Source organism: Montipora foliosa, chromosome 14 (genome assembly GCF_036669935.1).
Source record: "Montipora foliosa isolate CH-2021 chromosome 14, ASM3666993v2, whole genome shotgun sequence".
Lineage (NCBI taxonomy): Eukaryota > Metazoa > Cnidaria > Anthozoa > Scleractinia > Acroporidae > Montipora > Montipora foliosa.
In genome coordinates this window covers 12,166,356-12,181,867 of record NC_090882.1, presented here as the reverse complement: position 1 = coordinate 12,181,867, position 15,512 = coordinate 12,166,356, and the positions used below count along the sequence as shown (strand labels likewise).

The 15,512-nt window shown below is 38.2% G+C and overlaps 1 protein-coding gene across 4 annotated transcripts in view; it reads right to left on the bottom strand.

Moving 5' to 3' along the window:
- Positions 1 to 10,065, bottom strand: part of LOC137985576 (signal-induced proliferation-associated 1-like protein 1) — a 38,520-nt gene extending 28,455 nt beyond the window's left edge. Inside the window, exons 1-7 of one of the 4 annotated variants that reach the window (XM_068833195.1) lie at positions 9,702 to 10,065; positions 6,996 to 8,101; positions 4,700 to 4,851; positions 4,117 to 4,269; positions 3,663 to 3,698; positions 2,757 to 2,832; positions 801 to 899 (exon numbers count right to left, since the gene is read on the bottom strand). In XM_068833195.1, coding sequence (XP_068689296.1) covers positions 801 to 899; positions 2,757 to 2,832; positions 3,663 to 3,698; positions 4,117 to 4,269; positions 4,700 to 4,851; positions 6,996 to 8,101; positions 9,702 to 9,865 — 1,786 coding nt within the window. In that variant the 5' untranslated portion in view covers positions 9,866 to 10,065. Of the gene's footprint in view, positions 1 to 800; positions 900 to 2,756; positions 2,833 to 3,662; positions 3,699 to 4,116; positions 4,270 to 4,699; positions 4,852 to 6,995; positions 8,102 to 8,216; positions 8,274 to 9,084; positions 9,303 to 9,447; positions 9,584 to 9,701 lie in introns of those variants that run through there. The other 3 variants (XM_068833197.1, XM_068833198.1, XM_068833196.1) reach the window with 3 other exon arrangements.
- Between the last annotated feature and the right edge of the window lie 5,447 nt (positions 10,066 to 15,512).

Below are 15,512 nucleotides of genomic sequence, written 5' to 3'. Positions count from 1 at the left end.
CTTTATATGTACAAATTATCACTGAGTCAATCCAGATGAACCCATTAATTTTTGGCAGAGTACATTACTGCTCGAAACTATAATTTGCATCAGCAATCTGCAAAACTTTGTCTTTGTCCATCATGCTTGCTGTTAAATCACAGAAACTGGAACCGAATGCCATGTTCATTGTTTATTATTTTTGCTATTAAATGTAGACAAAAAAAATTGAGGTCAGGATTTCTGCCATCCTTAGGGGGAACAAATGACCCCTTGCATCAGAGTTCTCTTCAATATTTTTAACAGACACTAACAAACACATAATATCGCAATAGTAGCAAGTATGATAAATACTGTAGGAAACAGACAACTTTTTTAAAAGACATGTTTCGGCATGGTGATGGCATAAGGGTGATGGCATAAGCATGCCGAAACATGTCTTTTCAAAAAGTTGTCTGTTTCCTACAGTATTTAAACACATAATAGCAGTTACCTGCCCCTATACGGGGGTGAGGGGGCCACGCAGGTAACATTTGCTTGAATAGCCGGTAAAAGTAACCGGTTACCGGTTCTTAACAAGAACCCTGTGCATGAACCTCTACAGTATGTGAACTGCATGCTTATTTCACTCAACAGGCTCCTTCAACGGGTCTCTTGTTAAACAAAAGAAGCATTTTGAAGCCAGCCCCAAGTCTTAATTTAATACCATACAGCTGTACATGTACAGGTGTACATAGTTATAATCATAATCATTAAAGTCCTCATCTTTGTCACTGTCTCCATTATCATTAGACCTATGCAGTCATAGTGGCATTACTTACTGCGATTGTCAAGCTGGGCTCTGTATCCTTCAAAACCTTTTAGGGGTACCCGGGTTCCAATTAAATCTAGAAATTCCTCAAAGGCAAGACCAGATATTTCTGTTTATGGGTAGAACAATAAAAAGGAAATAATATTTTAATACCACATTAATTACAAGAACCAGTGTGATCCAAAGATTCATCAACAATGATATCATTATAATTATTCTAATCTTCATATTCAGCTTTGCTTGAATATTATACCGTATTTACCCATGTATAATACGCACCAGTGTATAATATGCACCCAATTTTGGACTGTATTTTGAAACATTTTGACAGTTCAAGCAGAACGCAGAGAAAGCCTATGTAACATGTTAAAAAACTGGACCTTTAGCAAACTCTAACTGGTAGTCACAATAGAACAGTTCTCTCGAGCTGTTCTCTTGCACAAGATTCGTCATCGACAAGTTCATCTTGTTGTCCATTCACAAGATCGTCTTGTGTATCATCAAGGTTGTTTATTACTCCATAATTGACAAAATACGACTCTATCTTCTCTTCAGGATATTAGGTATGTCGCAATGCACAAGCGATCCCCAAAGCGCTGATTTCTTCCGATGGCTTCATTGGTGGTCATCGATTCCATCTGCCATCCACCTCTTCCTAACCCCATCTTTAAACCGTTTATTTAAAAAAACACTAAGGGGCTTTACAACTGAGGTCAATCCACCAAGAATTGTTGCTAAATTGGTGTTTTCTCTGTGAATGCTGCTCTCATGCTTTCAGTCACATGAGCTTCGAAAACATAAATAAGCAGGCTTCTTTGTCTCCAAAGTCCACCACATGGAGCATGCCAAACCCTTCATCTGGCCTTTCTCATGGGTGGCGCTGATAACTCCGCTTGTTTTCAACTTTAAGCACTGTTTTCCCCTTGAAAATCACCATTGATCTTAATTTTGATCCATCACCAGCACACGCCAACAAAACAGTTGAGTGATTCTTCTCATTTCCCCTCATGATAATCTTCTCTGCCGTGTAATGCTGGTTGTTCGGTTCGGAGGCAAATCGCTGATCAGTGGCGTTTTGTCCATATTTCCAATAACATGTAGTGGGTAGTTCTTTACAAAGTTTTATAATATAACTGTGAAATCGGATGACCTTCAGCAAAATTCGTAATTTATCAGACCGGCAGTGTCTACTATGGTGAGTTTCATGGCCATTTTGATGTTTCATTTAATCGCTCAAAAGTGACAGCTATGCTGATCAGTTGTTCATTTAAACTGGAAAGTTAATTTATTAGTGAATCTAAATTTTTAACTCTTGGTTAAGCCTTTAACTTTTCAATCAAAAACCAATGTGTCTTTGTTTATAACGAGGGACGCGCATCTAAAACAAGGGATTCCATGTATAATACGCATCTCAATTTTTGGAGCTCTTTTAGTGGAAAAAAGCGCACATTTTACAAGGGTAAATACGGCAATTAAAAAAATTGATCTGAACATAAATCCTAAATTTTGCTTCAAGGCATCTAATTAACCGTATGCCAAGTGAAAACAGTAACAGTTGCTATAAGTGAAACTGGTTATTACTTGAAAGACTAGTTGTTAAGAACTTAAGCCATGAAAACAGCGATAGCTATTAAAACAGGAAAAAAATAACAATAGACAAACGTACACCTAACAACATTGCAAACTCTGAAATTGGTACATTTCTTTGCAACTGGCAAGAAAATGACAGAAAAAAGATGAAAACTTCAACACAAAATATAATTATTACTTCCTTTAAATTTAGTATCAGTTTAATTAACCCAGTTCATTCTTGTATGACTGGAAAAAACAAAGTTTTGAAAGCGCTGGAAAATTTTCAAAGCAGGTGCACATTAACAGAAGGACACCCTCATGCACTGTCATTGCTGTTCTTATGACTATAGCTTACTGTAGTTAGAATAACAAGATGGTTGGCAGCTCAACTTACGATTATTGTACATTTCTTCCTCTGTGCTCTGTCCTTCCTTGCAGTACAGCACACCAACTTTGTACTGATTGGTCATCTAAAACAATATAATTACAGACCTAATCATTTACTTTATATACGACGACCGCGCACCGGTGGCTCAGTTGGTTGAGCAACAGGCTGTCACGCAGGAGGTCGTGAGTTCAACTCCGGCTCCCACCACAACCTGTTTCTCTGTCGTGATGAAAGTGATTAAATAAAGCAGAATTCAGGGAGCAGGGATGGGTCCATGAAGTAACTTCTGACATCACTTCAATCAGAATGCGCACGCGTAACTAGTCCCAGTCTTCTGCCACGCATTTCAGTGAAAACATGCAAAAAATCTCAGGGAACAAAAGGAAAAGGCCGTTTTTTCACCAGATGGGAACCATCTCATCATTTTTCTCAAAATGTAGCATGGAATTTCAATTTGGACTAAAAATGGAAGCAATATTTTGAAAAGTGTATTAATGGAGGACCTTATGATGTCATTATTTTTTTGCGAACTAACTTTTTTTTAAATCCATGCTACAGATTTAGATTGTTTTTGTTTTGCAGACAAAAAAAATTTAATGTTAAATGGAACACATCTGGCAAAAAATGGTAACTGTAGAGATAAAGGGACTTGAAAAATGATTATCTGAAGGGGTCCCTAGCAATAGTTTGGTAGTTAAGAGCCACCCCTTTAAAGTGCCTTTTAGCAGTGCTGTACTGTTACAATGGTAACAGATGGGCAGCAAGGATACCCTTCGAAAATCAACAGTATACATTGTAGTATCAGACAAATATCAAAATGTTGCCACTCTGACAGTTGTAAGCTTCATACAGAAAAGCACCAGGAACTTGTTCCAATAGAATAAATACCAAGCTCAAGTTAAGAATGCTTACCCCTTGTTCATCAAGCTTCATAAGCTGTTCAGGAACCTGAATAAAACAATACAAATGTACATGTATACAACAAAACACTGTTCAAAATGAATCTCAGAAATAAGTTCCTTACATTATCAATCATGGGTCTCAGATAGTCATCAAAATGGAATCAATCGAGTCCACATGAATGCTTTAAACTTATATGTACTCCTTATTTGGAATAAGTTCAAATGTATCGAATACTAAATCAAAATGACATGTGCTGTTGCCATGAAGGCTTCGTTATCTCTGCAGCACCACCCCTTTGTCCAGTTTGTCAGCTTTGGTTTGTAAAGCTTCCTTTCAAGTGAAACATGAACACTTCCTTACTAAAAGCAGTACAACCTTTTCATCATTGTTATACAATGTATCTCGAATCTGCTTGAAAAAGGAAACTAATTAGATAAAGTCCAAGCACAACAGGTATATTCACTTTAATGCCTGGCTGTGCCATCCTAAGTGCTGAAAGTTGAAGCTCTGGGCAAACATGTTCCAGAATGTCTTTGGCAGGGAGAGCCCGAGCAGCACCATGCCGTGATGTTGATGGTATAGCCTCCTCCAGCACACTACCTCTTAGTGTGGTAAGCTACAAAAAGAAAACAAAAACTGAAAACCAGATGCTAAGTGGAAATTTGTTTGCAAAACAACTAGTGGTGTCCCAGTCATTGATTATAAGCGATCATTGATCAAGAACTTTAAGCAACCTGACAATCGATTATGGATCATGCACGATCGATTATTGCAGAAAATTTTCTAAACATTTGGTTGGTGACAAATAAAAGATATTAAAGTATGTGTTGTCTTGTTTTTTTAAATTTATAACAGCAGTTAGAATCCACTAAACCCCCTTTTTCTCGTTAGTTTCCTTCTTTTTTGTTTTGTTTCAAAGCAAGGCTCAAGGCTAGGTATTGTTATGGGTTCCAAAATCTTTCTATAATAGCCCTTAGTTGTTGACAGTGAGCATCCTTTGGATTTATCATGGCAAACCATTTTGAGCCTGTATAACAGATACATACCTCACTCGTCCGAACAATGATGCGATACTGATACTGGTTTCCCTCAGACTCCCCAGATTTCAAGAGCGAAGTATTTTCATCAAGTTTTTCCCGTTTCAGTGACAGTGCCATGGGACCAAATCGCTCATCCATTCCAAGGTAGTTCAAATGTTCTGAAGTAGGAACAAAGCAAAGGTCTATAAAATACCTTATGATTTACTGACACTACCTACTATTGTTATATAGCTCAAGATTTTCCCCCAACAGCGTGCACTCTCATTGGTTACTTTGAGGTCACATGACATCTAACAATAAAACTGTTTCCCGCAAAAAGTCTCTGAGAGGGCAACAGTGTACTGTTACCCTTGAATGTAGACCGACAACTCTTCTTGTTGCCATTGCCCGTTTTTCTTTTTGTACTAATAAAAAACCACTTAATGACTGGTCCCTCGAGAAACAGTTCATTTTGCTTCCCTCAAATTTCAATGTTTCCCTCGGATGCAGCTCAGGGAAACAAAATGAACTATTTCCCTCAGGACCAGTCATTAAGTATTTATTGTTATTGTGCATACATTCTGTGCATCCCAAGATGCTCGGGTTTCCTATAGGTGGTGCTTACTAATTTTGTGCGGTTTCAAACTTTACGGAAAACGCAGAACTTAGCAGGTACTCTTGGTATCCAAAAACACAATTGGGGGCAACCATGCATTCTTCCACGATAATTAATCTTCAATTTGGAAAAGAATACCAAAAATTGCTTTGTATTTTATAGCTATTTACATACATTGAACTTGACTAATTACATGTACCTTTAAAAATGTGTGGTTACCCCTAATTTCTTTTCAAACCTTGTTGACTTTTTGAAAATCAAAAAGATGTTATCTGGTTAAAAAATTTGATAAAATTTTATAAAAACTACTAGTGTGCAGCGTTTTGAACTTATGGTCATTCCTCTGAAACCTGGCACAATCAAAGCTTTCCAGTAAGTGATCCAAAATATTAAAACGCTGGGTTGTAACCCCAGCGTGTGTTGCCATTTTTTTTCTGCAAGACTAGCTATTACCAGTAATTCCAGTATTGAGGCTTCTCTAAACAAAGCAAAGTAGTGGTACCTGAGATTTAGGGATTTTTTCATATTTTTAATCTGCAAGGGTTGCTTGTTAATGAAGTGAACTGAACATTTAGTTGACGTTCAATACAGACAAGAAAAAACTGGACCTATCAAAAATATGAAATAAATGTTGTTTTCTTGTGAAGTTTCTCCATGGTATACCATTGCATTTTTTACATAAGCCTTTCTAAACTATGCAACCAAGTTCACAAACTGTTTTTGCATGCTGTAGCTCACAACAACGGGGAACTCCACTTATTTATACCACAAAAAAGATAGCCAATCAGAATGCAGGGAAGCCATTGTATATTTGTCAGTATTTCAATAAAGCTTCCCACCATGCACCTTAAACACAAAGACGCACTATAAAAGGGGTTACTTCATGCTCTGCTTTTGTTCGAATCCATTCAAGCATGACTGAGTATCCAAGATGGTGATCAAAAAACAGGGAGAAGCCCTAAAAGATATTGATGGTTTGCTTCTGATGTCACAGTGGCCATGGCTGTGTAAAGAACAATGCATTAAAATCTCTTTTGGGAATTTGACTCTATTATTATACAAAACTTGTGGGGCCATTTTCTATTGTTTTGTATACCAATACGGTCGTCTCATCACATGGATGAAAAGCAAGAATTTCTAGAGCGAGAAAAGGGACTGGGAAATTAAGAAAATAACGACAGATAAAATTTTATGACATTATAACAGACACATTGCCACAAGGGGGCTTTTTTAATGCAAAATTATCACAGAGCTTGGTTGTGTTCATGGTTGATTGATAAATCATTTGCATGTTCTTAAGGTACCAAACCTTTTATAGTCTGTGGGTCTTCATGTGAAAGGATTTTGTTTGCTACTACAATTTTGCTGGCATGGTGTAAATATAAACAACAAAATATATTTTACCCTTTTGTATTAGTATTGCAAATTTCCTCTTTCTAACATGCCTTTTTGTAATAAATAATGCAGTATGTTTCTTACATGTATGTGTTGCTCAAGAGGAAATGAGAATTTTTTTCAACTTTATCTTTTTTTTTCAACAATATGGTCTTGTGTGACAGATGTGATCCTGTTTGCTTTGCAAGTCATTACAAGTTCCAAGAGGAAGGCACCTGTGTTTCCACGTACACTGATAGCTTTTCACAGCTGTCACTGAAGGACGAATATATCCTATTTTAATAACTGTCTCTAGATATTATTTTCACTCACCTTGCCCAACGAAAAAGTTCTTGTAATAATAAGATCCATGGTCCACGTGCTCAAACACACAACCATTTTCATTGTGAAATCTTTCTCCAAGATACAGGAAACCACTTTCAGGTTTTGAGTTGTCAAGAATTGTGACTCCTGTTCCACTACTTAAATTTCCCACTCGTGCAGAATCATAAGCAGTTAATAAAATATCAAGAGTCGATCTTCGCCTGAAGTTTTCTAATCTAGGTTCTTTTGAATGAGAAGGATCATGTGTAGTTTGCAATGCAAAAGTGCCTCTTGTGAGCCCAATTTGAGGATCTTGTTCCTCCTCTCCACCAAGTTCATTCCGAAAATAAGGACAATTGAGGACAAGAGAATTACTCTTGTCATCACCAGGATCACAATCATCCTCATTAGTACTGGCACTAGAATCTGAGCCCCGTCTTTGCATCTTGTCAGCAATTGTTGCAGCAGTAACCTTGGTTGATGCTGCTGATGCTCCAGAACGTTTGTTCTTCCGTTTAAGTCCATCACCTTGTCGTGCATATTGCAATGCAAGCTCATTAAAATCAACTGTCATGCTGCGGCAGTCATAATGTGCAAAGTACTTTCTTGAAGGTTCATCTGTATATTCTTCCTCTCCGGCTTTTGCATCTCCAGAACCTTTAAATACTCTGGCAAAATATGTATTGTTCCTAAGAGAGTTTTTGCGCCTCAAGGCTGGTGTCCGTCTGTCTATAAGAGGGCTTGAAGAGGCTGAATTATCACCAGATTTCCCTCTGAAGCCATCCACAAAATGCTGATTTTCACTGTCATAATACCAAGGTTTTGCCCCAGATTGCAAGTGCTTTTCATTTTGAATATTTTGTTCAAATTTTTTGATTAATGCAAAAAAACTCTCTCCTGTTGGAGAGCGTGGTTCATTAATCAGCCCATCTGCGTAATTATTTCTCACCACTGCATTTATTTCACTTGTATCACTACTGCTTCGAACGTGCATCGGTTGTGCCTTTATTTTTGCGGGACTGTCACCACCGTATATTGAACCGGTACTTCGACGTACTTCTTCATCCCTGTGATAAAACTGACTGCATGGGACACCTTGTGAATCATCCTTGGCTCTGAGATAGAAAAATAAGGAATTAGCAAACTTCTCATCACAGAGAATATCCATATGAACTAAAACTTAAATGAATCAATGAAAGAATGACCAATAATGCATAAAATTACATTTACCAAAGCAAAGTAGATTCAAAGCCAATTAGTTTCTAATCCATGACAACTTCATCATTACTAATGAACAGTACAAGAACAACAATTAATTTACAATTTGAGGAGTTTTCATCGACAAATGAGCAAAATGCCACAGTATTTAGCCATTTCACGCCTTGACAACGGCGTGTAAATGCTTGTGGATTGAAATCAGACACATTAAAATACACATTGGAAACGATGTTTGCACTCAAAACAAGTACACCGAATTCAAAACAATGCTTGTTGTGATTTTGAAACACAATGCTGAAATCTCAACTACAAGTATTTTGATCAAGATGAAAGAACCCAACACTGTTGTAGAAATTATTAAGTTTTGAGGTTCACCTCGTTTTAAGCATAGCGAAACTCGAGTCCTTGCGTCGGACAAACCTCTAACGAAAAAACGGATTTCTCTCCTAGTTGTAACAGTTGCTTGTTCATACCCAACGCTATAATATCAAGAAACTGCCGATTCCGGTGAAGTATACAACGCAATATAATGGCTTCTTGCTAATAGCTTTGTGAGTTCTTGCAAGACTTTTCAGTGTCTTGTACTTTCAAAATTGTTCATATGACACATTTTTACAAGCTGAAAATGCTCGTCACAGTCGTTAAATGTCCTAAAGTAGTCTTGCTCTTGTATGCCATTGCAAGGAAATTACCCCACTTATAAAATAAAATCCCAAATCGTATTTGGTATTTATAAATAAATGTCGACTAGAGTCGAATCCCAGAGCCAAATGAACTTTTGAAGAAGACTTCAAGACTTTTTTAGCAGAAATAAGAGACGTTATAATTGGATCTTGAAAGCGGAGCTAAGCCACAGTCGAATACAGATGTTGAAGCAAACCTGCTGATGACACGATATCGCAAATCTCGTTGAAAGCGCCAAACTAGCTGAAGCCGCTGAAAAAAACTAAACAGGTTGACAGTCCATCGAGACCCCAGCTGTATTCAGCAAAATATCTGTTATAAATAACGAAGATTCAATAACAAGGCATTTGAATTCCGGGACAGTCGATAAAATTTGATTAATCTCCCACAAGGTGAAAGAAAGACGCCTTCTTTGTCGATGATCTGCGCTTACAGTGAGTTCAGGATATGATAGATGACTGTACATGGATTCCGAGCTGATCGAATCGCAAAATTGGACGCAGAAAATCAATACTACCGACAGAACAGCTTGCTGACAAAAGAACATATAAACAATGACCTGATAGGTCGGCCTTGGAGTAGGTTTTCGATTTATGAATTTTAACTAAGACGAACGAATCTTCTCAACTGCATTGCATTCAATTTTGACACGTCCTTTTCATCTGTCACACTTGAATGGTCAAAAAAATGTCTTGAATGAGAATAAAAGTGTTTTGCGTTGCCTTTGAGACGCAAAGAGACGAACAAAATTTACCACAACAAAATAACACACAAACACGATCAAGAACAGCAAGAAAACAGTGAAATTCTTACCTTTCACCCGCCGATAGAATGAAACTGTCAGGTTTCTTCGGATTTTCGGAAGCACTCGTAACCATTCGTGAACTTTCGTTTGGTCGGTAGCTATGCGCCTGGCTGTAAGAGTTATACAAATGGTTCACTTGTTCGACGAAGTAGAGTCTGTTATAATAATACATAAAGTCGTTTCTAAATATCAAAGGTTATAGCAATGGTGTTCTGATAAAATATTTAAGAAATCCGGAAATTGTTGCTAAATTATTGGACGTGACGAAAATCTAATTGTACTCGATGCGTGTTAGAAAAAAAGGGTTTAGAGGTTTAACACGATTGTTCCAAAAGCTCTGGTTAGCGAACTGCATGACAAACGTTCCCTTGAAAATATTTCAAGTGTTGACACTTTTAAGGAATTAATAATGCTTAATGAGAGTTGAGTGATGATCTGAAATGACGTAAAAGGAGTCTCGCTTTTGGTCGGGCGTAATATTGCTTTACAGTTTGGGTATGGGTTTCCAAGTTGCAGGGTCATACAAAGCCGGTACTAAGTTGTCAATTCTCCTTGGAAAAGGAGGTTTTAGGGCGAGATTTGGTGTCTGCAGGGATAGACATTTTTCTCGTTTGCTGGAAGCAATCAATAGTTCCATCACGAGAGCGAGGGGTGTCGATAAATAGCTATGCTTCTTATTTGGTCTTTGCTCATCGTAATACGATGATGCAATAAAAAATTTAATCTTTCTTTTTTCCAGTAGGTTGTTCATTTCGACGAATTATATCATGTACTGTGACGGCACAGATGAGTAACGGCACAACTGTTCCTGCAAAGGCGAGTATTTCCATGCATTGTAACTCTACACACTATTAAGCACATATATACTTCAACATCCCTTTTCATTTCAGGTCGAGGTGGTGTTTTTATTTTTTTCTGTGTGGCAAGGCCATTGCTTTCTCTAATTGATGCGGAAAAAAGACTCTATACTTGATGCGAAAAAAAACAACAAACCTGACTACCTGCGTGACTTTGACCGCAAGGTGTCCCATGCATTGACTTAATCCGCTTAGCGGCGAATTATGCTCAGTCAAAATCTTATGAAAACAACTCATTTTTGATTATAGAAATTAAGGTAAAATTTACAATCAACACAAGAGCAAGAGAATATGACCAATATGAGGTAAGAAAGCGAAACCCAGGGGTTTCAATAGAAGCCGCCTAGTTTGCCTTGATTTTCACTAAAAATGCTATCATAAACTTGTCAAACTGCCGCCTTCAATGGGTTATCATGGACGGCTATTTCAGAAGTTATTGAAACCCCTGGAAACCTGGTGTCACGTGATGATTATTTGAAATTCAGCTTTGAGTTTTTTAAATCTCTTATTCCCATGACCACGCTTGCATCCTTAAACAAATCCCACAATACACCTCTTCTACCCCCCCCCCCCCCCCCAAATTTGTATATTTTTCCTGGGACATGAAGACGTCCCAAGAGAAATCGAAAACAATGCCTATGACCAGAGAATATCTCAGAATGCCCTTTAAACGATGGGCGAATACATACATACACATTTAATTGACCACTCCCCATTGGGGCCTATCAGGGCCAATGAACACAATCACGACAGAACAGAACATTCAATTGATCAACTCAACCGGCCGGAGGGAAGCTAGTTGGCTATTTACAAGTGCAGCTGAGAAGTTGAATCAGGGACTACGAAGAACAAATTCAACCAGCGGTCAGAACGTGTCTTGAAACCCGGGATCCCCGGATCTCAAGGCAAGCGCCCTAACCACTGTGCTGCACTGTCTTAGCGAATGGGAACAAAAAGGAATAATTTCAACATGCACGGGACACCGGATAATTCCCACATTGAAAGGATTCTTTCAGGATCTAGCCCAGAGGCCCGTTTCTCAGGTTTCTCGAAAGTCCCGAAAATTTTTTAGGCCTGAAAAGCCATGTGTGAAACTGCTAACCGCTTGTTTTGTAAACTGCCGATCTTTTAACACGTTCTCAAGGTAAGAAAAAGCAAAATGTCTTCAGATACAGACGGAATTGTGACACCCGAAAATGGCCCGTAAAGTTTCGGGACTTTCGAGAAAGCCCCGGGACCGAGAAACGGGCTTTCATAGGACACTTTCCTTTTGTCAGAACTGGCCGGCCAGACCCGTCAGTTTTCAAAGAAAATGCAACAATTTGAAGGAACACTTGCACGATAATCCCTCACATTCTTATGGAGGAGTATACATCATCCTCGAGGTGTGTTAATTTGAAGGCGTTGTGGAGTCCTCCCGAATGCAGAAAACAAAAGTAATTACTGATGTAAAGAGGACGTCGACGTTTGCTAATTCAGCGCGCGGAAAATTCAGCTACAGTTTGACTTTCTTCTAATCGACTTTTTTTCAAAACTTCGACTATCTAATTTTGTTTCCAATTTATTGAATTCTTGTCAGCTTTTTCGCTGAAGGCGCACTGAACACAAGAATGCTTTGAAAAGGAGAAACCCCGAAAGTAAAAACTGCCTTAATTAAAAAGAGAATTTGCCATATTTTGATTATTCTTAGTCGGCGCGTGTGTTGCGGGGGATGAGAAATGGGAAATGGTTGTGTAACGTTGGAAGGAATAGGAGTGGAGAGAGGTGAAAAGAAGAAATCAATTCATTTGAGTTCATTGGTATTATCTAATAGTTATAATGAATACTCTTGTAACTATCATCTGGTTGCTGCTCTCACTTCAGAATTAATTCAGTGAATTTAACTTGAACATTTTTTCAGTTTCTATTAACACAGTATTATTCCTTTAAGGTATACAAGCTTTCACCATTTTTTCCAGGCAAAAGCTTGATTTAAGGTCATGAAAATCTTGGAGGGTTTAAGTTTATGTTTAGGATGCATAGTATGTCCAAGAGTAGCTGGAATCACCTAGTTGGACCAATGAGACGTGTTGTACACTTATAACTTGTAAGGGCAAGCCGTTAAGATGATTCCTCAGTATTGCACAGCAAATCCTCTATTGCGCATGTGGTGTGTCAATATTTATATTTTGGTCAAATTTGCAACATTGTAAATATGGCGCAAGTCGATCATACACGCTGAAACAGTTCCCAAAACACGTGAGAGAATTTGTGAATGACCCATAACTCTTTTCGAATAAGCGCGCGCATTCTGAGAACATGGCGACTTTTGTTGTTTCGATCTACGATAATCAAGATAGACAGGTACAATGCTGTTTTACTCTTAAACGAGCATGGTGACCTATATTTTTTATTGCATATTTTGGTGTACAAATTATCCCCTTAAAAAAAATGTAAAAAAATTATCGGAAGCAAAAAAAGATATAGCTAAAAACGTACACTTAGCCACTCGAGAAATGTTTTGAGTCGATGTCGTTTTAAGTTGAGTGATTTTTCCATAAACTATATAAGACAGTGTTCCATATGCTCTAGGCTTTCTACCTATCAGGGGTTTTTTCAAAAGTTACGTTAAAAACCCTCTCCTTTAGCTATCGCAAAATGTACCCTGAGGTGATGAAATAACGCGCGTGTTAAGTATCAGCACAGGCATCGATGGGAAAAGAATGGCTCATTATATCTCTTCAGCAAGAACGGTGACTTATCTTTTTTATTGTAGTTCTCAAAACAGGGATTAGTATAGGGAATTTTCAGGGAAAGTTTCAAAAAAATCGTTCAACAACTTTTTTTCTGAGGAATCACCTTAAGGACAAAATAAAGGATGTTTTTATTGAGAAGATTCTCAAAGAGGCCTTTCCCATAGGTAACTACTAGTATTGACTTATTGTGAATTATTAGTGTCACATCTTCTATATCAATAAATTGTAAGGGAACTGAAGGCTTTAAGGAAAAAATAAAGGACATTCTACTGGGAAGATCCTCTAAGCCTTTCAGTTTTCACAGATGAATCTACTCATGTTTATGATAGTAACCTAAGATTCTTAAATAATAATAAATGGCCGCAGCCTCAAAGAGCCATTGGCACGCAGCCAATCTTTGTGTCTTTGAGTCTGTTTAATGATTTGGTTTTAGCTTTTAAATGTATGAATGGAATGACCCTGGAGTACTTCTGGAACAGAACTGTTGTTGGCTTTGTTAAGAGGAAAGAATTCAAGGAAAGCTTCCTATTTTGTTCCTATTCTGGGATATGAATTCCTATTTTTGGCCACTGTCTTTCCTATTTTCTGAGTGTCATTTGGACTCATTTGTCACGCCCTGGACAAGTGATAATCAATCACTTTATTTAAGTCTCAAGGTTATTTAGCCGAGCACGAGTGCTCTTCTAATTGGGGGGACTACAAATCAACTGAAATCAAATGTTGCTTTTAAGGAGAGGGAAAAACCTCTCGGAGAGTAGAGAACCATCAAACTCATTGAAGTGCAACTCAATGAAGTGCAAATCATTGAAGTCCTTGAAAAAACCTGGAATTTAATTTTGGACTTCAAGGGCGCTTGAAAAGCCCTTGAAAAAAAACGATTTTGAGGAAAAGTGCTTGGGTGAAAATTGTTGAGATTGCATTATGCTAAGTTATGCTGATTAAACATTATGCTAAGTAAACCCAAAATTAAAATGTCCATGCGTGCACTTGCAGGATGTGGTAAGGAATATCAAGATAGGCTTTTTCAGCAAAGAAAACACTGAAACACTATGTATGGCATAGAAATCTTCTCATAAAGACTCCTTGAAAACTCAATTTCTGGCTCTTGAAAACTCCTTGAATACTCCTGGAATTTTAGAGACAAAATCCAGCGCGAACCCTGATGGCGTCGAATCCCGGCCGGGAATCGATCCCGGGCTAAATATTATTGGTGGGAGGCGAGTGCTCTTACCACTGCACCAGCCCTGCTCTGCCACTTATTTGGAGAAGAAAAATGAAGGTGGTTTCTAGGGGACCTTGTAATGCACTACACAACTGAGCTAAGAAGTCACTCGGGTAGGTGCATGTCAATATGTTGGGCTTACGTGTTCGCTTGAAAAAACTTGACGATGTACGTTGCATATATTTGAAGTGCAGGGTATAGACGTAAGAGAGAAGTTATTCTCACACTTCACTTTGTGAGGATCAAGCACTCCTCCCTTACATCTATACATATATAGCCTGCACTTCAAATATTCATTGTTGCGGCCTGAATTGAAAAAAGTAGTTTTCGAAATCTATCTTACTGCACATGATCGCATTTGTGACAGCGCCACCCTAGCTCGCTGTTCTGTGAAAGGGTCGTTCATTATTGTTCACTTTTTTACCGAGTTTTCTGAAAACATTGGTGCACCTGAGGTCAGAAGAGAATTTTTTTTTTTTGCAACTAAGCCAGGTAGTGTCTACTTAACGCTACGAAATCAAAGTGGGGAAATCTGATGTATTGAAATTGAAAAGCTTGACAGTTCAGACTCTGCTATTGCTTTGCCTCGTCCTCTATTTTTATCTAGTATTTACTCCCCAGGACAACTTCTGGGTCCTCCCGTCGTCCCACTGGCTTACTGGAGGGTAGCAAAGAAGGGGGGTCTTCATCGCGTTTCACGGAAAATAAAATGGCCGTTTCAAGTGTGACACAAAATTTCTACACTAAAAAAAATTCTTACGATTGTCAAGAGCTACAACCGTATGCTATAAAGAAACACATCAGCACGATTACATTTGGAAGAATCCCACGACCTTCCGGGACGGTTTCCAAGCTACATGTGGTTTCCGCCACGTTGACTGACCAGCATGCGCAAACCCGTCAAATATATATCGAATCAAGAGCCATTATACGGCTCTTGATCGAATTTTGAGTGGGTGTGGTGCAGGACAAAATATTGAGGTATATACACACAACTATCAAAAA